General features: G+C 35.1%; 1 protein-coding gene across 5 annotated transcripts; it reads left to right on the top strand.

The window, feature by feature from the left end:
• Positions 1–24,159, top strand: LOC142640839 (uncharacterized). Of its 5 annotated transcripts, none has more exons than XM_075815132.1 (21): positions 1–130; positions 676–806; positions 7,765–7,821; positions 8,848–8,875; positions 9,085–9,207; positions 13,260–13,371; positions 13,590–13,627; positions 13,766–13,819; positions 15,464–15,532; positions 15,706–15,822; positions 15,956–16,024; positions 20,159–20,238; positions 20,525–20,653; positions 20,730–21,006; positions 21,553–21,645; positions 21,746–21,913; positions 22,458–22,585; positions 22,696–22,828; positions 23,148–23,272; positions 23,382–23,564; positions 23,819–24,159. In XM_075815132.1, the coding sequence occupies exons 2-21, from the start codon at positions 709–711 to the stop codon at positions 23,856–23,858; spliced, it is 2,121 nt and encodes a 706-aa protein (XP_075671247.1). In that variant the 5' UTR covers positions 1–130; positions 676–708; the 3' UTR covers positions 23,859–24,159. The 5 variants fall into 5 exon arrangements, with proteins under 5 accessions (XP_075671247.1, XP_075671250.1, XP_075671249.1 ...); XM_075815135.1 differs by having other exon boundaries at positions 9,154–9,207; XM_075815133.1 differs by having other exon boundaries at positions 9–130; positions 680–806.

The following is a 24,159-nucleotide window of genomic DNA, read 5'->3' on the forward strand; positions in this document are numbered from 1 at the left end:
CAATAATTAGAAAAGAGAATGAAAACACAGAGACTCCATTGAACAAGGCCTGGCCAGTACCTGTCGATCCCTTCGAAGCTCGGAAAAGACCAAAGCCTCTCTTTCTCTCTCCGTGCAACAAAACACCCAGGTAAATAGCTTTTAACTCAATTCATCAAAATACCAAAGCCCTGAAGCCACGCATGTGTGTTGTCGTTTCGCTTTCGTTTGATGCTGTATCTTTCTGCTTTTTTTTGTGTCCTAAATTTAAATTCTGCTGGGCTGTCACTTTTTCGTTTCCCCCCACTTCACCTAACTAGTTCTGTAAAATTATATCACACCCATATGCTTTGCTTTGAGTCCAAGACCTTCTTTGCATTGTGTCTTGTGTTTATTTTATTTTTCCCATTTCCAGATCTTTGATTGTTTTAGATATGGGATTTAATGTGGGTCTTTGGGTATGATTGTGCGGGTGGGTTGATTGATTTTTGGTGCTTGGAAATGGGTGTTCGCAGATTTGGTATTTGAAGCCATTGTTTGGGTTTATAGAGACCCAATTGGGGGGGCTTTGGTGAGTTTGGGATTGTGATTTGGTGGTGGGTTTTGAGGAATGTGGCAATGTGGGGGGGTTCTTTTGACTTGAGTTCTGTTTGTGTCTCAGAATTGTAGTCTTTGGTGTTTTGGATTTTTGTGTAGAAAGTGAGGGAGGAGAGAAAGGATTTCCATGCGATGATGGCTGATGCAGCCGCGTTCATAGAGGCTGCGGGATCAAGATTTAATTCTTTGGAGCTCATCGGGAGAGGATCATTCGGCGACGTCTATAAAGGGTAAGTGTTATTGGTGTCATCTTTCTTCCTTAATTACACTGTGATGTCTTACACATTTGATTTTTTGGGAGAACTTGCTATTAGTTTTGCTATCCATTCAATGTTTTGGGATCCTTGTAGTTATCACAGTTGCAGAATAGTGATATTTTGTTGCCTCCTCCCCTTCTAAGGGTTATGGGTTCAAGACCCAAGGGTTGAGTGTAGCTTACCAATAAAAATATAAACATTCCTAAAATTTAAACTTCTTTAAAGTGGCTTCATGATAATTGTTTATAACATGCATTTATTAAAAAAACGGTGATAATTTTATATTAAATCGTAGATAACGAGCAATTTGTCTAAAGAAGACAAAGCTCAGATACACTGGTTCTATATAAGAGAGATGGTTTCTATAATTCTGTAAATTTATAGTTAATGAATATATATATATATATATATATATATATATATATATATATATATTTTAACACAGTATATTCCATAAGGAGGAACTTGTTTCTTATCATGAGTGGATCTCCCCATGACAATAAAAAGAGCCTCAATGGAATCAAGTTTGATCCAAGTTTAGTCCAAAACAGGCAATTAACTTATAAAGTTTTTTAATGAGTAATAAAGATTTATTGATATCAAAGAAAAGACACCCAAGTACACAGGGAGTATACAGGAGTATGAAGTTAAGTTGCTGAAATCTGTTTAATTCTAATCTACATTAGGAGGTTATGGTACGATTTTTTTAAAGTAATAATACAATGGAGAGCGATAAAAAAGTGTGTATTTCACATTAAAATATATTTATCAACGTTCAAGGGCACTATTGACATTAAAAACTAATATTCATAATGATGGTAATATTAATTTTGTAATATTGTAGCTACTGATGAATACTTACACAATTTTTTCAAACAATCAATGTTTATATTTAGAAATACAGTGCTGTCTATAATTTATCATAAATTCAAAGTCTAAGCACATCCAAACAATAATAATTCAGATTAGCTATATCTCAACATTTGAATCTCCCCCCCCCCCCCCTCCCTAAGAATGGGATGGAGGTTGCTCTTCTCTCTCTAAGTTTTTGTCCTCCCTTAGCTTAGTTTCCTGATTTCCCTCTGTTTGTTGTGCTGTTTGTTCCTTTTTCTGCTTGTTGTTCATCATCATGAACTTCTTGTATTCCTCATTTTTCTTTCATTTATAAAAATTTCCTGATTATCTATCAAAAAAAAAAAAAAAAAAATCTACCCATTAGGGTGCAGCCTGGTGGTTGGAGGCTTGGGATGAATTTTAGACCTAGACATCTTGGATTCAATCCCCACTAGGAGTTTCTATGGCTTACCTGATACACGGTTATGTCTGTGGTTTACTCCCTAGGAGTGGGCCCAAAAGGACCTGCCTTGGTGGGGATTTTTTGCATCAAGAAAACAATAAAAATCTCAAGCTTCAATAATTCTAGTTTTTTTTTTAGCGTACTCAAAGAATCAATAACTATCAAGATTTGAACTTGTCAGCAACTGATATGGCCTTCGTGGGTTCCAATGAAGATAAACTTTGACTTAAACAAAATTAAACAATGAATTGTAATATAGAGGATGAAAAACTATAGATGTGGTTATGGGAAAAAATCTAAAACAAATGTTGGCTGATGATTTTAAAATGGATCCCATACTAGAAATCTATGTCGGGTTGATATAGGTGCATCGTGCATTTAATATTTGGAGGAGCTGGGGAATATTTATCTTCACACACAAGAGGAATACCTATTCCAATGAGAGAAGATGGAATAAGAGATGTATGGTTGAATGGCTTTGGTTTGTACACACATGTAGGCATATGTATATGTTTGTATTTTCACATTAGTTTTTGAATGAGGATTGTTATTTAGGAATGCCTGTCAATGTTGGGAACTTTAGGCAAAATTTTTTGTTACTAATAATCTGCCTAATCAAATCCATGTCAATGATCCTTGCTTCCTCTGTTTGGAGGTTTGTTAAGGTTGGCCTTACATTATGGCAAATGCTACAGAAGAATGAATAATGTCTTTATTTACACAAATTTTCTTGTATGTTATTCCAGCGTGCTGACTTCTCTCTCTCTCTCCACCCACCTCCCTGATTCACACAACCAGTTGACACTGCTGACTTGTTGGTTGTAAGTCAGTTGGGGGGGTTGGGGGGAACATTTTTACATTTTTTGGTATTGGCGGAAAATACAAGCCAATGAAATACTTTTTTTGTAGTCAACTAAAAAGAGGCCCAAGAGAGCAAAAAACGTTTTCCACTTTTTACAAGTGGGAAACATTTTCCCAAATGTTACATATTAAACCAACCATCACAAATAAAATCCACACTTAAAATTTTCCTATTGGCAACTTCTATTTCTTGACCCCTGACATAGGACAAGGGGAACTACAAAATCTGATTTAGAACTCTTGGGGTAGATCTGGTAGCACTTAGGTTTTGAGGGTTTAGGGTTAGGTTTTGGTGGGGAAAAGGCTGGAAAATAATAGGGATTATAGGGTTTCCAAAAGGGGCAAGGATTAGTAGGGTTTGGGATGAAACAAAGGAGAACAGTCAGAATTTGGGTTGCTGTGAATAGTGCTGTGAACAGTAACCGTGAATGGAAAATTAAAGAAAAGATAACTTTCTAGGCATCACGCCTAGACTTTCTAGGGTTCCTTGGCATCACACCTTGGAGAAGTTTGCAGCACACAAACTGTAACAAAACTTCATAGCTCTAAAGTCTGAAAATATTATTATTCAGAATTACAATCCTTTAAATACCTATTCCTGGTGGAACTAGGATTTTTTGAAACCCTAATAAGACTTGGACTCTTGGGCTTTTATTAAAAATAAAGTAAGACCTAATGGACTACTAGCACAGCCCATTCTAGAATATTAAAAAATTGCAAAATTTCCTTTGATACATAAATCAAATAAAATATAATACATCTGTATTCCCACTGCATCAGCCCCTCAGTCTCTCTCCACAGATTGGCTGATGATTGGTTGCTGGTTGATGTTAGCCTGCCAACCATTGACTAATTGAAAATGACATTTTTTGCTCAAACTAGTTGCTTTCCCTCTTAATCGTTCGTGAAGATTCCAAAATTGGTGTCTATTTTCCCATTTGATGCTCCCAAATGACCTAAAAATAGAAAAATATTCTCCCATTTCTTCGTTTGTTTCGATCGTAATCCTTCTGTAAAGATAGTTTTCCACATTTTCTAGTATTTGGTAGTTTTAAAAAAAATTGGTCAATGGCAAACTATAACAAAAATAAGGCTTGTTTTTAATTATTATTATTTTTTGATAAGTAAAAAGTTTATTGATATCAAAAAAGGGGAACACCCTAGTACACAGGGAGTGTACAAGGGGTCAAACAATCAAGAAAAAAAATTACAAGAATCTAAGAAAATTGTCTATAAGTTGTTTTCCATAAAAATTTCAGAAAACAGTCTCTCTCTCTCGCATGGTTCATCACTCTTATGTATTATCTTCTTTTGGCCACGGGGAAACAAAAATTGCTTTCATGCTTGGTTGGTCATAGAGCAACGTGGCTGTAATGTCCTCGCTTCCTTTGTAATCATAGCACCTTAGACTAACAAAATAAAAATTATGTTCAATGGCTTTAAATGGTATCATCACTTGGTGGGAAGAATTTTGGTGCAAAATAAACTATTGCACTTAGAAAAAGTTGGGGCTTTCCAAAATCAGAAGATTCCTTTATAAGACTGTTACACCACTCTTTAAAGAGCAACCAGAGGCATGGCATGTCAAATCCATTTTTTGTTCCTGGATATTTCCAGTAAAGGTCCAGACCATGAAAGCCATACTGCCAAGCCACATTAATGGAGGAGCTGATAAAGTCTCTAGGGCCATCTGGGGTCCTTATCATATGGAAAAAAGGCATATGTGCTTGCTTTCATGTGTTCTATAGTGGACAGGAAGAACTTCACTTCCGTTTCTTGGGTTTCTTGGGCTATTGACGTGAATTTTTTAAGTGAAGTAGGTTGTAGGGATTAAATCTGAAGGGAATTTTTCAGGTTCAGATGAACGCCAATAACAACCTCTGATAACAGGACGAGATGATGAAGTACTTTTGAGTGGCTTAGCCATTGGAGGGAATAGGCAATATATGCAGATGGTGAAGTTGGCTTTGCTCTATGACTAGCTAGGCAACAACTCTCTTTGTTGTCAAAATTTTAGTTTGAAAACCAAATTCATACTTGGTTTTTTTTATTTATATTGATTACATTAATTGGGTTTATGTAATAGACATGTTATATATATTTTGAATTATACCAGAAATGTTGTAAAAACATTGTGCATACCAAACACTAGAAAACGTTCTCAAGCTCATTTTTAAGGTCATTACCAAGCATGGGAAAATAAGATAGTTTTTTTGATTTTTTTTTTGGAAAATGACCAATTTTCCAAAAAATGTTAATGCTTTTTTTTGATAGGTAATAAGAGTATTATTAAGCAAACTGAAAAACAGAAGAAAACAAATACGAGGTGTTCATGATGGTGAGCTCAAGGAAATGCAACAAACAAACAAATAGCAACAAACAGCCAGAAAAAACTTAAAGTGCAATACTAAGAGAAGAAATAAACTCCAAGATAGTGGAACAATCCGAGAAGCCCCAACACCTAGACCAATCAAATAAAGTCTGGCATAGAGCTTGTAATTGAACTATGGATTTCTCGGTATTTTCAAAAGAGCGCTGATTTCTTTTTGTCCAAACAATTCACATCAAACAGCCAGGAATCATATTCCAAATATCTGAATTAAATTTTCCTAGCCAATAGCTTCAACAATACACCAAGCTTTCCACAGAGCCTGACATGACCCATTGGATCCCAAAAATCTGAAACATATGAACCCATAGTGAGTAAGCTACAGGACAATGGATGAGGAGATGATCCACAGTTTCCTCGTTACAATGGCACATACAACACCAATTTACCAAAATGCGCCCCCTAAGCATAAGATTATCCAATGTAAGGATTTGCCCATGAACCGCTGTCCACACAAAAAATGCCACCCTCTTAGGGATCTTTGCTTTCCAAACACCCTTCCATGGAAAATTGGAGGCAGTTACACCTCTAATGTTATTGTAATAGGAGCGGGTATCAAACCTGCCATTCCCGTTAAGACACTAGAATGAAGTGTCACTCCCACCACCCCTAGGAATCCGAGATTGAATGAACTCAAGGAATGAGAAGGCAGCCTCTAATTCCCTTTCATGAAAATCCCTATGAAATCTCAAGTTCCAAATTCTATCATTTCCACCCTCCTGATAGCATAATACATCAGAAATGCAAGCTTTCCTTGTCATTAGAACACAGAAACAACTGAGGATAGAGCATTTTAAGTGAGCTATCTCCAGCCCAATTGTCATGCCAAAAAAGAATACGAGTGCCCTCACCCACCACTAAGGCCACATGTTTGGAGAAACTCTCCCTCTCCCAACCATCATGAATACCATGCCACAGACCACATTCGTGAGCCCTTCTACATATTTTAGTAGTCCACCCCCCTTGACCCTCTCCATATTTAGTTGCAATAACCCTCCTCCAAAGATGAGTGCCTTCTCTTCCAAACCTCCATAACCATTTCCCTAACAAGGCTTTATTAAAATGCACTAACTTCTTGATATGTACAGAGTGTTAGATTTTGTTTTTGTGAATGAAATTTTTTGTTTATAAGCAAAGTAGTCAGGATCGGGATCCTACATAGGATTAGTGAGGGGGGTTTTGTGGATCACATCAAGAATCGTAACTTTCTACTTTAAAAAAAAAAAATGAAAATGAAAAATCAATAGTAATGTTAATATATCTTAAAGAATCATTAAAAAGAGAGAGAGAGAGTAAATGTGACACAAATTACTCATAAAAGGTACTAACTACTTAGTACCAAATTACCAATACATAAATAAATGACAAACTTCAAATTCCAAACTTAAAAATTCCAATTTCCAACGCCAAAAATATACACGAAGTTCCAAATTAACAAATATGTCATTGGCTACAAAAAGAAAGTCATCTCAATTCCAAAGTTACAAAGATTTTGCAAATGTTTTAATTGTATTAAGATAATGAGAAATGTCGAGCCCTTTAAAACTCATTACAACTTGATCAATAGGGTTGGACAATCCTAATCTCGTCATAGAGAGACATAATTACAAATTAATAGCTTTAATGGATGTCGCTTTTGTTGCTATGAGGCAATATGAACCTATGCCGATGCAAATTGATTCTATGGAGTAGGATCATAAGGATTCTATTGAGTAGGATCATAAGGTCTTACATTCCATCATCCAGGATTGTGAACCCAAGCAGATCCTAACCCATAAAAGATTCTACATTGATCTGGATCTTTTTTATGGGGATTCTAAGATCCTGGATCAGGATTCTGACAATCATGTTTATAGGATCGTTTTTATGGAGATATTAAGATCCAAGATCAGGTTTCTGACAACCATGTTCATACGTGTTTTTGGAATTACAATTTTTTTTAATAATTTTTCATGCGAGCCAAACATTTGAAAATGTTTTCTAGTTCATTTTTAGGGTTGCAACCAAACCCAAGAAATCAAGTTAGTTTTCCAAAAAATAAAAAAAAATCGTTGAAACAATGAGAGCATAATATGCAATCATGCTGTTTAAAATAAATAATTTCGGGACTTCACATTTTGTTTTATAATTGAAGCAATGGGAGATGTTATTTTCACATTTGTGGCCCTGTTAGATACTATCGCATGCCTATGATTGAAATCTGTGTACAGTTTTAATGGATATACCCATGATAGTTTAAGTCCTTATTTATGACTGATCATGATTGCCTCATGTACAGATTGTACATCTTGTGAAATTTAGTTTTATTTAGGCTCGTCAATGAAGTTTTATCATCATAATCTGATGAACTTTTGCAGACTGCTGATGACTCTCCTGATTTGCAGGTTTGATAAGGAGCTTAACAAAGAAGTAGCTATTAAAGTAATTGATTTGGAAGAGTCGTAAGTGATAGCTTCCCACATATTTGTTCTTAATTTTTCAGATTCTTGCTGTTTCCAGCATCAGATGCTCTCTTAAATAAACCTTTTGAGCAAATGAGCAATTCAATGTGCAGTAAAAATGCCAGGATCGTCCAATACCCATGCCGTGAATTGAATTTAAAAAAAATACAGTGATGTTAAATGGGCACTTAATGATGTTTTGTTCACTTGTTTAAAAACACAAAACAAGGAGTGTAAATCTTGTGTTTGATACAGCTTTTTGAAATGCATCCAAATAGCCTATCTTAACGAAAAAACTTCCTAGTTTGCCAGAATTTGCCCACAGTATTTCTTAATGTGTTCCTTTGTTACCTTGATAAGAGTGAGCAATGCTTGTATTGGAAATTTGGAATGCTGTGCTACACGTTTTAACCCTATTATACTAATGAATGTCCAGAATCTTTAATAATGACCCTCATGTCCTGGGAGGTAGGTATTATATGAATCCAACATATACTATTATGTATATCCTAGTCTGGGACACTTTTGAGTTCATGTATCTTTAGTATGTCCATCTGAATTCATTGTTGAAAGCAATAAGCCACTCAGAACGATTGTTTTCATTGGCCCAAATCTTACGTTGTATTCTTCTTTATATGGATTGTTTAGATCAATGTGGAGGTTGCTCTATTTGCTATGATTGAATTAGCTGTATTGTGTTATCAATAAAGGGAAAGAAGTGCTAATATTTTCTTGTGTAAGAATATGGAAGTTCTTGAGAGTTTTTTATGAGTTCTTTATCAAATCAGTTTAGCTAATGAAATGGTGTGTTGCAGTCCTATATATCATTTTAAGGTCCTAGTGTTAAATTCTTATATTCCTTATAATACAGAAATTGATTATGTGTTTCTTTTTCTCCTCTTAATTGTGCTACTTGGTTAGTAAGTGAGCTCTTTCTTGTTAACATCATGGTTCACACTTATTGCTTTATCTTAGTCTTGCTTAATGAGCAATGTCTAAATATAGCTTTTCAATTATCTTTTGCAGAGAGGATGAAATTGAGGACATTCAAAAGGTATTAAGTTCACAATTTTGATCAATCGGTTTATAAAATCTTACATAATATTATTTTGGGTCAATTATACAACCGGTGGGTCTTCAAGCCGCAATCCCACCTTCATCCCGTTCTTGTGGGGGAAGGAAATGCCATTTGAGCCACCGCTCATTGGCTCAATTTTTCTTCATAAATGATTAGGTTTCTCACCTATCTTATTTTTATGCCAGGAAATTTCTGTTTTGTCACAATGTCGATCTCCTTATATTACTGAGTACTATGGTTCCTTTCTCCATCAGACTAAACTGTGGATCATAATGGAATACATGGCTGGTGGCTCTGTTGCTGACCTAGTAGGTTACTTCTATTGACTTGCTTCTACCTGTTTATTGCCTGAAGATAATGTTGTCTTTTTTCATTTTTTTTTTCCAGTTTGGTTAATTGATATAGTAAATTTGATTTGACCCACATCATGGTGTCTTCTTAATTATTTTATTTTAAAAAAGGTTGTCTTCTAAATAAAATTTTGACTTTGAAAGTAGAGATGGCAACATCTATTCTTTTCATTCTATTCTAACTGACGTCATAGTCTCTGTTTGTTAACTACTTTTACTAATCTTTTTTTTGGTCTTCCTCCTCTTTTCGTTCTCTTAACTCAAATCAACTCGCTTTTTCTTACTGATACATTAATCGCTTTCCTCTAAACATGCCAAACCATCTCAAACGACCCTCCCTTATCTTTTCATCAATAAGGGCTACCTCTATCTTTAAGCAGATTTCCTTATCTCAAATCCTATATTTCCAACTATTTCCAATTATTTATCTTAACATTCTCATTTTAGCTATACTCATTTTATGAACATGTTGGTTCTTTATCGTCCAACCTTTAGTACCAGAGAGCATAGTTGGTTTTATAGTAGTTTTATAACATTTTTCCTTTAACTTAATAGGTAATCTACGATCACACCACTTCTAATGCGCTTCTTCACTTTATCTACCTTGCTCTTATCATATGATTTCACATCCTTTTAGATCTTTCCATTTTTTTGAATTACTGATTCAAGATATTGAAAACCGTCTTTAGTACATCATGACTTTCGAGCATTACCACTTGCTTGTAGTTCTCGTTTTAGCTACACTCATTTTATGAATATGTTTGTTCTTCATTGTCCAACATTCAGTATCATAGAGCATAGTTAGTATTATATTATAAAAATTTTCCTTATGACTTCATAGTTATTCTGCGATCACACCACTTCTGATGCACTTCTCCACTTTATCTACCTTTTATCTACCTTGCTCTCATCATATGATTCACATCCTTTCAAATCTTTTAATTTTACGAATTACTGATTCAAGATATCGAGAGCTCTCTTTCATATCTCCTATGCAACATGTTTGCTTGAAGTTCTTGGAGTCGCAGGCACTAGGATAGAAATTTAGGATAAATCAGGTCTTCTAATATTAGTGTGGCTAGTGGTAACTGAGTTTAATCTGTTACCAAGTTCTTGGTGAGAGGTGGTGTCTGATAAAGATGGAAAAGCTCAGAGTTAAGTACCAATGTGAAAATAGTAATTTAGGGCTGATTATGGAGTTATCAAATTAGTATTTCAAATGCATTGGATTTTGGAGAATATGGTTTGTTATCGGTTGTCATCTACTAAGTGTAGAAGCTGTTGTAATGTTCAGCTTTAAGACGCATGTGGATAACTTACTAGTAAGAAACTTTTTTTTTCATTGGAATGCTAAACATGCATGTGTCTTCTTCTTCTTCTTCTTCTTCTTCTTTTTTTTTTTTTTTTTTTTCCCCTTTCCTGATATGTAAGTGATGAAGGGGCTGGTGGGGTTTGAACCTCACTGCCTACGCACTATAAGAGATGCTGGAACTACTGAGGTATCCCTCAAATGCTAAGAAGTGTACTAAAGCAACTCCGGTTGAAATTTAAAATATCCATGAATATGGAAGAAGAACAAAAACTACCTGACCCAGACATCCAATCCTACAAAGTTTTCAAAAATCAATATAAAGCAAGATCAATGAAAGCTCAACTTCTTCCAAAGTTTGACTCTTTCTTTCTTTCCAAATTATTAACATGACACAAAAGAACAGATTTCCAGATTCCACCACTATTAGAATTATTTATCTTTTTTGATAAGTAATAAAGATTTATTGATATAAAAGAAAAGACACCCAAGTACAAAGGGAGTGTATAGGGGTGTACAAATCAAATACAGAAATTACCACTCTTAGAATAATTATACCTTCCCTCCCAACAAGCAAACAAATCAAATCGTTTTGTCATCATCCATACCCACAAAGAGAGAAAAGACTAGTACCCAAGTTGTCTTGCTGCCGAATTGAAGTAATAGCTGATTAAAAGTTTCTTTATTTTCTTTGCACATAGAATACCAAATCTACAGTAAATATGCCCCTTTTCCAAAGGTTTTTTCCACTGTCAAAATATTCCCCCATGCAGCCGTCCAACTAAAGAATGTAACCTTTTATGGAATGTTGTAAAAGCTTATAACATGAATGGTGTTCCCATTGTATTTCCTAGGTTAGTTATGTTCCTGGGACTGCACAATAAAAAAGGAAATATGTATTATGATGTTCCTCTTTGTAGCATTTTGTAATTATATTATTCTTTTTACCTAAGGTACAGTTCAAAACGCATTGGCTATGCTTGTAAACTTACCAATAGAAAAAGAAGCTAAATTACAGATTACGCCCTCTAAATTTGGCCTATTTTCATTTTCTTATTCATTCTAGTCCTTTAGCTTTAAACTGTTTTCAATTTAGTCCTTATATTTAGTTCTGTCCTCATTGTGCTGTTAAGAGCTCCCAAAAAAAAAAAAAAACCTGGTTTAGGTTCTTTTTTTTCCCTTCAAATTTCAGTTCTGAAAATATTTTTTCACTCAATCAAATCCATCCTTAAGCCAATTTTCTTTCTCCCTCACATCTCTCTCTCTCTCTCTCTCTCTCTCTAAATAAAGTAGACTGATGTATGCTGCCGTGTATGGTTTGGCTTTATTTTTGGATTTGCTATGCCAATGAGGATGATGTTCACAATGGTGAGGGCTGATATTTTGTGGTTGAGGATTGGGTTGTTCACTGCCCTGTGTGGTGGGTTTTTCTTTTGTGCTGATTGTGTTCACTGATGGGCAGACTTTTTTAAATTAAAAAAAAAAAAAAACAATTTCTTGGTTTTTTTAACAAATATTTTATGGAAAAAATATCTTCTTTTTTTTTTAAGATTTAAAAATTGAAAAAATAGAAAATAAAAATGCTGTTTTGGGGAATTTAATGGCTCAATAAGGATGGAATTAGATGGAAGGAATAAATTGAAGAGTATAAAGTTAAATAACTGAAAAAGAAAAAAATAATAATAAATGAAGCTTTAGGGACGACATCAAAACAGGCCTAACTAGGGTTTAGTTTGTAGTTTAGCCTAAAAAAAAAGTGTAATTGTGTAACCAAAAAGAATGTTGGGTTACAAAAAGAGGGACTAACTTTTCTTTTTCTTTTTCTTTTGATAGATAAAAGGAGGGACTAACTTAAACCAATGCTCAAAATATTTAGGCATTAATATCTGTAATGTCCATTAACTGACAATTCCTTCCCTACAAATATGAAGAGCCTGATTTAGGAAGCTCTATAGGCTGGGGTATGTCCATTTCACTTAAGATATCACATGTGTAAAATGCATGGATTGTGAACTATATCCAGTTGTTGACTTAATAAATGAAAGATTTTCCAATTTTATACCTGATAGAAATGTAGAACTGCTGTTGATATTACTTGTGCAAATGAGAAAAGTTAAAAATCTTGTAATTTATTTAGATATGCTTAAATCATATCAATGGTTTGACAACTGCTTTCAATATCAAGGGCAACCTCTAATGGGAAATGATAGATTGTGGTGCTTTTCTTTTCTTGTCATCTACTTGTCTGTGCATGCAAACCCAATGCATATTTATGTTGAAGATGAATTTCTACATTGCATAAAACTTCTCTCATATACTTGATGCATACTTGCCTGCACCTGGGGTGCCTCAGTGGTAAGAGAGAGTGCTTGGACTAACTGTAAACCCAGAAGTCTCTAGTTCGACTCTTAGCTTAGGCATCTCATGATTTACCCAATTGCTCAATGGGGGTGTGTAGGCATCTGGGGTTTGCCCTCTTATATATGTCCTCTCATATACTTGATGCATACTTTCCCGCGCCTGGGGTGCCTCAGCAGCAAGGGAGAGTACTTGGATTAACTGTCCCTTACACACACACACACACACTTGTTGGATACTTGAGGCTGCTCCTTTCATCAATAAAATTCTTTATTACGTATTAGGAAAAACGCTAAGTTGTATATACTCTTCTTCAAAGCTAACAGAGATTTTGCTTCTGCAGCTCCAATCAGGTCCTCCATTGGATGAAATATCAATTGCTTGCATATTACGTGACTTGCTGCATGCAATTGAATATCTGCACAATGAAGGAAAAATCCACAGAGATATTAAAGGTTTTCTTTCCCCTCCCTATATATTTGAATATCCATATGGAAGAAATATTGAGAAATTTCTCACTTTTGGCCTTTAAAGATTCTCTATGTTTGACATGCTGTGCTTGAAAAAAAAAAATTCCCTATACCTGCAGCTTCATAATAATTTTACAAGTGAATTTTCTCCTTCTTGTTTTAAATTATCTTGTTATGATGACCTAACATTATAAATTATGCAGCGGCAAACATTTTATTGACCGAGAATGGTGATGTTAAGGTATAACCTTTATACTCAAAGAGGCTTTCAGTTGGCATAATTCTGTATTAAGGCTGACTCACTTGAAGAATATAATATGGGTTCAATTACATGGATTTGTTTCTTGTCTTCTACATTGAGTGATTGACTTTGTCACAGGTTGCAGATTTTGGCGTTTCTGCACAGTTAACAAGGACTATTTCAAGGAGAAAGGTACTCCATATTGCTGAGGCTAAATTGTTAATCACTTGAGCAAAGATGGCATATTGGGATGTTCCATTTACAAAGTTCTCTTTATTATGGATTTGGATGTAGTTGAGGCCCTTTGTTTCATGACCAATATTTGTCTTCGTTTTAGTTGCCATGAGCGCATTGTGATGTTTGAGTTTTCATTAACATGAAACTTCCTAAAGCTGTTATTAGATCGGGGTTTTAAAAGTGATTGATTTCCATCATACCATCACTATGGGTTTCTAGGGGAAATTATATATATATATATATATATATATATATATATATATAATATATATATATATATAATAATTTTTATCTAACAAAAACACAAGTCTGTCATATAATAAAAACCAAAAAACACAGCAGAAAACAAAATACTTCCCAGTAGGCTAACAAACTGAAATACAAAACAACTACAAGCCTACTTTATTCAACAGCCATTAAGGGTTTATCTACTAATCCCCGCTAGCTCTGAAAATGGCTGGGATATACAAATTTTCCTCCTCCTTACATAATGCTTCCCAGACCACCCTTTAGCTCGGAATTCTGAGTTTGCACAAAGAACTGTTCTGCAGAAGCAAGATTGGCAGGGATAAACAATCCTGCGCTCCACACTACATCACTCATAATAATGTTTTTTTGCTTCTCTGTTTGTTCAGAGTGTTTATCATCGTGAACACTATGTTCATTTCATTCAATAAAAGTCTTATTACCTATTAAAAAAATAATAATAATGTTTTTCACCATCTGGTCTTCTGTCAGAATTCTGCTATTATAAATCTAGCAGTCCTCTGATGGTAAGTCGCTTGATTGTCACATACAAATTATCTTTACATAAATCATTTTAGTTCAAAGTATGGGGAGGTTCAGTGTTAGTTTTTGTTAGAAGTAAGTGGTTAAATGATTAAATTTACCATATCCCAATAACTTAAACTTTTTGGACAATTGGTAATTTAACATGGTATCAGAGCAGGGGCTCCTGAGTTCGATTCTTGTCTCTTGCACTTTACCTCTCATTTAAAATCTCACATGTTGGGCCTCACCTATTAAAACGATGTTTGAGCCCAAACGTGAGGAGGATTGTTAGAAGTAAGTGGTTAAATGATTAAATTTACCATATCCCAATAGCTTAAGCTTTTGGGATAATTGGTAGTTTAACAGTTTTCAAAAGTGAGGAAGGTAATTATGAGTAGGATATGCCATTTAGAAGCACGATTTGTAATTACCCCTTGCTCTGTTGCATGGGTTGGGCTTCTGGGGTTTATTTTTGGGGTGGGGAAGGGGAGGTGTAGATTAGGGCACATAATCTGTCCATTAATAGCTCATGATTTGCTTCATCAATGACGATGAGACACAAGGAAAAATCAGATTAATGGTTTCTGCCTGACTGTCTATTGCTAGTTGTACCTGAGAACTTATATAACTCCTAGTGTCATTGCAGTGGGACCACAGAATTAATGAGTGAGTTTCACTTTTTTTTCTCTGGGCGGAGGGAGAGATTTGATCAACTAGAAATATATCATCCAAGTTCTCAATATGGTCCTTTGATTTTCTTTGTGATGACATTAACTAATATATAATCGGCATTCGTTTGGTGATGCACTATTTAATTAACAATGACAGACATTTGTGGGAACACCTTTCTGGATGGCACCAGAAGTTATTCAGAATTCAGATGGTTACAATGAGAAGGTATCTCTTGCAGCAGTATTTTAGATCTTTGATATTGGAAATTTTGACTTGTCTTGATGCTCTTGCACCCCCACCCTATTCTGTCCCCTTTCCTTTTTCACCCCAATTTCTCTTCATGCCAGCATTGTTGAGGCCTTGAACATTGTCACACTTGCACCCTTTGCTTGATGCAGGCAGATATATGGTCTTTGGGGATAACTGCAATTGAGATGGCCAAAGGAGAACCTCCACTTGCAGAGCTTCACCCTATGAGAGTTCTTTTTATCATACCTCGAGAAAATCCACCACAGGTTATCTCTTATACTTTGATCTCACATTGATCATTCTTGCTGGGGATATAGAATAATCAAATGCTCTTTGCCTGATCGAACCATAATTCTTTCCATTTTAAAAGAATCGTGACTTTCTTTATTTCTTGTGCAGCTGGATGATCATTTTTACAAACCAATGAAAGAATTTGTTTCGTTGTGTTTAAAAAAAGTACCAGCAGAGGCAAGTAAATATATCCTTCAAATACCTCCTGCTATTAGTTCGTATTTTTCTTTCTTCTGAATATGGCGTGTGGGAAATATTGCAATGAATGATCACATAGGAAGTGCATGTCTTTGAAATGGTACAATACCCTCCAAGTAAATCTGAGATTGGATCAATCCATTTAAGGTCAATGGCGTGGACCTTGAAACATCTGGTAGAGCTTTATTCATTGCTAGAATATAGTAATTGAATGCTAGATTTTGAGGTTTTGATTGAAAATGTGTTTCACTTTATATATCCAAATATACGTTCAAGATTGAATATGTTATTTGTATAGAGGGTAAAGAATGTCATGATGGAGAACATTCAACTAAGTTCAGTACTGCCCTCTAGATTAGTCAGATTGGAGACCCATTCAGTTAAGGTCCACAGCTTGATCATCAAAGTAAAGATTCATAATTATATTTGGACGATCTCATTATCTTAAATTACATTGTGTTGCTGGCATTCCAGATACTTCAAGTAATATAAGTTTGGGAAAATTGTGGTTTCCCATACCAAACTAAAATTCATATGCTTATTTTCTTAGTTTAGTAGGTTATAATGGCCTATGTTTATCATGTTTATATTATACTAATTGCAACTATTTTCTTATATATTTTCTTGTCATGTTTATAATGGCCTATGATTATCATTTGGACCAATAAAAGTTTTTATTGGTTTGGACCAATCAAAGTTTAGAAATTTAATTTTTGGTTCCTAAAAGAAATAAAAATATATGTTGAAAATTAGTTGTAAAGTTATCCAGGATATAGACTTTATACATTGTTAAGCTCTCAAAGTGTTCCTCATATTACTGTGGTTTCTTTGGGTACCTTTTTGACAAATTTTTCTTTAAAATTGATTCAGTCCTAAGCAGATACAGGCTGCCTAGGTCTATTAGCAATATTTCTTGTTAACTATCTGCTATAGATATTGGATAGAGTATTTAGGATCCTCAAAATGTGCTTTTTTTTGTGGAGTGTTTGGATGCAAAAATATATGTTCTTCTAGGATCTACTCATGGTTTATTTAGTATTATAAATTTCATGCACAATCCTGTTATGGTGACTTTCCCTTGTGAGACACAGCATCTCCTTGCAGTCCGGTATATATTGGTATGAGTGTTAGTCAGAAATCTATGGCTATGCTTTTATGTGATCATTGGTGTCCTATGGTGGAACTAAAAGACTTGACGTTAAATTACTAATTTGGTCCAACTACTGGGAAAAGTTCAATTCGGTCCCTCAACTACTAATTGTGTCAATTTCATCCCTCAACTTTCAAAATCAAGTCAAATTTATACTTGGGTCTCCTCTCTGTTAAATTTTTCAACGGGATTATCTGAGCTGGAAAACAGAGCACATGTCAAATGCACACTTCATAACATTTGACACTTCATAACCAGCTTCATTAACACCATTGTTAGATAATCCCATTAAGATATTAATAGAGAGGAGACCTAAGGATGACATTGAGGTACTAAATTGATACAATTAATAGTTGAGAGACCAAATTAATAACTTAACCCATAAACTAATGAACCAAAGAGGAATAACTTACGGACAAAGGTGTTGTACTCACCACCAAAAAAAATAAGGGAAAAGGAAAATGTGGATAATCTAACTTAAGGACAAAGCATTTGTCTAGCAATAGGAGGACATTCGAGGACATGAAAAGCTCAGATGACCAGCTTTTGGCCTCTCTTAGTGGCACTCTGTTTGATTGGTCTAGGGCTTGGGGACTCACTTCTAGTGATTCTTTCCCTATGTTCCTTAGTTCTCTCCTGTGTACTTAGTTTCTTTTCCTTTTTTTTTTCTTTTTACTCTTTCTTTTCCCTTTGTATTTATCTCTCTGCCTTATGTTTTTTTGCATAAAGTAGTGTTCTTGAATATATATCTTTTTTACCTATAAAAAAAAAACAATTTCCACCCATAGACATTCAAAGAAACATGAACTTCAGAAAAAGATTTAAGCTTATTAATTTGAATTTTGTCCTCCTCAAAAGTCCGCCAATTTTCTCCTGCCATATATGCCAGATGCCCAATCACATTACATTTCAGGCTTTGTTCCTATAATGCAGACTTCCTTCGCCAACATTGTATCAGACAAAACAACACTGCATAACCTATTTAACACCAAATATCACAAAAACAAGCTGTCGCTGTCCTTTGCCACTAGAAAATGAAGCAACAAATGACCTAGTCCTACAGTTTTGCACTTGGCTTACACAACAAAACTGTAATTTTTGAAGTGAGTTATTTAGTGGCAAATAAGCAGACTCCTTGGTGTGGACGCCAATTCAAACCTGTTAATGTTGATTGATTTTGTTGGAATTAATTGATCATGATTGATGGTATTAGAGAGATTTTAGGGGCCTGTTTGGTTTTTTTTTTCATCACTCATCACTCACTCAATTTTTGTCACTCATCACTCATCACTTAAAATGCCCCAATTTCCTATACCCACCCGTTTGGCATACTTCACTCAACTTCTCATCACTCAATTTTTCTACTTTTTTGTGGGACCCATACCTGTAAATTAGTCGACTCTTCAATTAAGCCTACCTGCAGAACCCATTTTCCCTTTTCTCATTTCCCCTTCACCCCTGTTACTCTCCCAAAACACAAACCCGAACCCAGATTCAACCACAATAACAAAAACAGCAACAACAACAACAGCAGCAGCAACAAAAAAAAAAAAAATGCGGCCAATCAGACGGCTAATTCCACCTCCACCTCAGCCGGCTCCGATGGCGACGACGACGAGCCAATACAGAACCTTCTGGAACCTTTCAATAACGACCATATTATAAACCTACTCCGCGAAGCAGCGGATAAGCACCGCCGTGTTCAAGGAATGGGTATTTTGAAACCCATTCATGTTTGTATTTTGAAACCCCAAATCCGAATCCAAATCCAAACCCATCCTTACCCGGTCATGGAGTGCAGCGAAGACCAAAAATATTCTGTGATGAAGAACAAAAAAAAAAAAAAAAAAAAAAGAAGAAAGAAAGAACTGCAGAGCTGAGACAAAAAAAAAAAAAAAAAAAAGCTTACAACAAAGAAAAAAAATTTCGTGATGAGATAGAGGAAAAGAGATGGTCTGAAGGATGAGCTGTCTTAATGGCAGATGGGTATGGATAGGAGAGTGGCTTGGGAAGAGAAGAGGAAGAGGGAAAAAAAAAAAAAGAGATGGTCTGAAGGATGAGACAGGACACAGAAAATGGGGGCCACCATGTGAATATATTTACGGAAATGCCATTGAAAACTGAGTTACGGAAATTGAAAACACCTAAAATGTGTTTTCATTTTCCATAACTCATCACTCAAAAATCAGAGAATTGAGTGATGGAAACAATAACTGGAAACAAAATCCAAACAAGCCTCTCAATCATGGGTTCCACCATTTTTGAGTTATAGGTGATGGAAACAGAGTTATGAGTTATGGAAACATCAAATCCAAACACCCCCTAGTTTTCTTTGAATTTTATTTCCATATGATGTAATCTCATTACGAGTTTATTTTCCTTCCGTATTTTATGTAACTTGGGCACAAGTTCACTATTGTAACTGTTGATTATGGATTTGTAAATTTTGGGTGGGAGGTTTTCTTCTAGTGCTTGGCATTGTTTCCAAGCAAGCCCAGTCTTGGGTTCCTATCATTCTTGGTGTTGGTTCCAAGTAACCCTAAGTACTGACCCCTAAGGTTCTATTTTTCTATTTTCATTACTTGGTGCTTATTCCAAGCAAACCCTAGGAGCCGATTCCTTCTTTTATTCTTTTATTGTTTCCTAAACGCAAGTCCATTTTTTAGTTTAATTTTCTGCATCACTTCTTCTATCTAGATGCCATATTTTTCAAAGCAATGTGAGGCATTTATTAAATATGCAAGTTTGTGTATAACATTTTGTAGGATTTTCTTTTCTATGTTATTGCAAGGCATTTATCAAATATGCAAGTTTGACTAGCAGCTTTGGGGCTAATGTCCTCACATCTAATGCAAATCTTAATTAGAAACTAGAAATGTGTTATATGCATTTTATCACAACATCTTTTAGCTTTTACGAGTTCTATAACGTTATAATTTTTTTATTTTTTTAATTGATTGCAGAGACCAAGTGCCAAGGAACTTCTCAAACATCGTTTCATAAAAACTGCTAGGAAGAGTCAAAGGCTTTTGGAGAGAATAAGGTGCAATATATTGCTTTGTGCTTGTTTTCTTTTACCTTTCTATCTTTTTTTTTGTTTTCTTTTAAATGAATTTGATCATTGAAGTTTGAGTGAGTGAACATCTGGGCAACAATTATAATGTCATGCATCTGTGTACATCCTGAACTGCTCCTGAGGTGTCAGTTACTAAAACAATTTCTGAGATGCATGCACCAGCTTGTTTGTTGTGGCAATAAAATTCTAAAATAGTGGTCTCTGGTGCAAAGGTTGCTTACTGTTTACATCATGCCTTTGGTTTTCTTGATAGAGAGCGTCCAAAATTCCAAATAAAGGAAGATGAAGAATTTTCTCAGAATGGTTTTAGAGCTGTTGGGGACGCATCTGATACCGTAAAAGGGACAAGAGATCTAAGTGGAGAAGAAACAGTTAGAGCCAGGTGGGTTGAATCTGTTGATTCCTTGTGCTCTGCTCTCTCTTTCTTTGAATTATGACAGACATGTTCTAATCTGCAGTGGTCAGGGGAAACCTCTAAAAAATGCTGGGTGGGACTTCAGCATTGGTGGATCACAGAGTACAGGGACTGTTCGCAGTGTTGTAAGACCACCCCCAGTTAGAGAAAGGAGGCCAGAAGTTTCAAATAATCAGGCTACCCAAAGAAGAACTCCAGAGAGTGGTCATCAAGGATTGTCTGCATCTGGAAATGCACATCATGCTTCACCAGGGGTTTCCTTTGGGAGAGATGCTAGAGAACAATACCACAATGAACACCAGGATAATTACCATGAAGATGTAATCATCTCTCTCTCATTTCATATGTCAAACTCTGCTTATTTTGTTCTCTGGGGAATTTGGCTATATTATGAATGAAAGAATGAGATTTGGCTGTTTGTCCTTAACACTGGGAATGTGCTTGAAGCACAAGCCATAGTATTCACCATTTAATCAACATACTAAAAATCAACCAATCTATGTTTGAATTGTGGCTGTTAACTTGGGGTGATTTTATGCCCTGATTGATGTTTTAATGGAATTTAGTTTTGGCACATTGGGATCTGGCACTGGCCTAATATAGTTTGGACAGTATTTGGAGGTAAAAACAATAGAATAGTATGATACAATTTATTACTAAACTAAGCAGAAGTAATCAACAATCAACATTGTTCATGTATTTTGATTTGATGAAGCAGCTAAATTTATCAAATTTGAGATTATAGCAATCTACATGAATGTTTAGTCAACCAAGCTTCAAGTTACTTGGTTGTTTTTTCAAAACATTGGTGTACATTATATTTGCAGTGTCAAATCTTCTGATGTTTTTAAGTGCTCTATTTCCAGGATGAATTATATGGAAGTGGGTCTGGAACTGTTGTTATACGATCTCCCAGAGGATCTCACTCATCTCCTTTGTTTCATGATCAAAGCACACGGGTAGTTTTGCCATCTGGTTGTTAATATGCAAAATTTGTAGTTCCTATTCCCTTTTTCCATGCTAGCCAGTCATTTGATTTGATTTTAATGTACTGTATAGTCTAGTGGCACATCTGCAACTTTTGAAGATTCATCTACCAGTGGAACTGTAGTTTTCCGTGGCCAAAATGATGACTCAGACTCTCCTCGAACTCCAAAATCCAGACTGGGAATTCAAGAGAAAACTTATACTGCCTCACTTGAAGACAGTGCGATAAACCTTGCAGAGGTTGTTTTAGTTTGTTATGCTACTTTCAGTCTTTTATACATTAGCTTCTGACGTGCTTAGCAAACATAGATAAATAAATAAGAGTTAGCTTTTTACATTGATTTAGCTCTGAATCATAGTTTTGATTCTTTTTGATTGGTGAGCTACTCTCACAGTGGTATTGAACCCAAGAACACCCTGCAGAGAATTGTTATGTGAATTATAGTGTAGATCAGCATCAGTTATATTGCATTTTCTCAAAAAACGATAGAATTTTATATATATATATATATATATATAGAGAGAGAGAGAGAGAGAGAGAGAGAGAGATACACACACACATACACACACACACACACACATATATATGTTTTTAATTTCCAAGTTTTTCTTTCCAATTTTTTCTTATCAAATAAAAAAATTCCTAGTTTATTTTTGGTACTCCCAGTATGACATTCTTTGTTGTCTCTGTACAAGCTTAATTCTGACATATTTTCTCCATATTTTCTGATGAATTATGTACTAACCACTTTGTCTTTTTGTTATTTGGTTTATGACTATTTAGGCAAAGGCTGCACTTCAAGCAGGATTGAGGAGAGGAAATGCTAAAGAAAGATCTGGACCAGTAAAGATCAGCAATAACTGGCTGGAAAATAGAAGAGAACTGGTGACAAGCAGCTCAGATTCTTCCAGGTACATCTATTGCTGACATGCTGCTAGTCTTTCTACTGCAGAAGGAAAAATAAAAAATAAAAAGACAGTTTTCTTATTACAATTTTTAAAGGAAAAAATTTCTACCTCAGACATTCTCGTGAATACATTGATGCACAAAAAGGATTTTTGAGATCACACCATGCAAGTGATGAAGAAGAAAGTCAAAAAATAGCACCACCCTCTGTGCCATTGTCAGTTTTGCTTATTCCTTCACTAAAAGAGGTAAGCACCCAAAGTGGTAACTTTGTGTAGTAATTTTCTTGAATTATTGTTTTATTTGTGGGCCTACATTAAGCTGCTTGAACTGATTCTAACTTGTCAAGAATGAGTTTCAATTTTCCAGTAAAAGGATTCAAATTTGGTGCAGATTCTCATCCAGATGAAAGTAGTTTGATTAATACTAACAATGCAATTAGTTTGTAAATACTGTCAGTGATACTGATGCATACAAAATAAACTATCCTAAGCAATCTTCATTGTGCCTATGCTTTCGAGTTTAATTCTGAGTGACTTAATCTCCTGTTTGGTCTGTATAATGTAGACCATAGCTGAAGATGCAGAAGGGGCTGTTGTGCGTGTGGTTACAAATTCACTCATAAATATGGAACGCATGAAACCTGGATCCTGTGAAGTGTTTTTGAGGAGGTTGCTTCAGAAACTGTCAAGGTTCACAATCTCTGTTCCTTCATATTCTCATCTTAGTCCCATTTTTGTCTTATCTCTTAAATTTGTGTCTTCTATTTAGAAATTAATGTAGAAGACAAACTTTGTGCAGTTCAAGGGAATCTTCACTGAAGGACCTACAGGAGCTCGCTGCTCTCTTGTTCTCCAAGGGCAAGACAACACCTGAAGAAATGCAAAATGTAAATTCAGAAAACGATTACAAGAAAAAGCAACAGAACAAGGAACTTAATTCAAATGCCAATTTAAGCCCACTTGCAAGATTTCTGCTCTCGAGGTTAGTCAAGTGATTGTTCTTTGATCATATTACATTGTTTTAGAGTTGGTGAAACTTTTGCTTGAGTGCTCATATCTTAGTAAAACTCATCTGGAGACACTGAAGATCATGATCAGCAACTAATGGGTCCAACTCAATATGTATATTTGCTTTAGACCTTAAATGGAGTTGTACTGATGCTCCCCCACCCCCTGCCTCGTAATGCACACCTGTTAGTCTGGGAAGATTTTACCTAATCTTTAATATAAATGCAGATGGCAAGGCCAAGTTTCAAGAGATCTCAACCCTGCTTAATTGAAGATGCTGGTCCAGCGGCTGCATATTTGTTTTTGTAGTGTGTTTTCTGTTTATGCATTTGTTCGGGTTCGATGTACATATCATTGTTAGAAAAATTGTGTATTTATTAAATTTATATATATTTTTTCCTTTCCACATTTTCGTTTTGTAGTGCCAACAACGTTATAATTAGGGGTTTGCTATCATTACATTAAAGTTATAATACTATCTCACCATTAATTGTATTTCTTAGTATGTGGTGAATGAATGTCCCAACATGTTGATAGTTATTTTTTGCTAATGAAATATTTTTTTCAAC

The sequence above is a fragment of the Castanea sativa genome, chromosome 6 (genome assembly GCF_040712315.1).
Source record: "Castanea sativa cultivar Marrone di Chiusa Pesio chromosome 6, ASM4071231v1".
NCBI classification, from domain to species: Eukaryota; Viridiplantae; Streptophyta; class Magnoliopsida; order Fagales; family Fagaceae; genus Castanea; species Castanea sativa.

Coding starts and splice junctions, on each gene's coding strand:
- LOC142640839 (XM_075815132.1), top strand. CDS start 709: ATGATGGCTGATGCAGCCGCGTTCATAGAGGCTGCGGGATCAAGATTT. Junction 9,208..13,259: donor GTGGCTCTGTTGCTGACCTA/GTAGGTTACTTC, acceptor TTGCTTCTGCAG/CTCCAATCAGGTCCTCCATT. Junction 13,820..15,463: donor GGACTATTTCAAGGAGAAAG/GTACTCCATATT, acceptor TAACAATGACAG/ACATTTGTGGGAACACCTTT.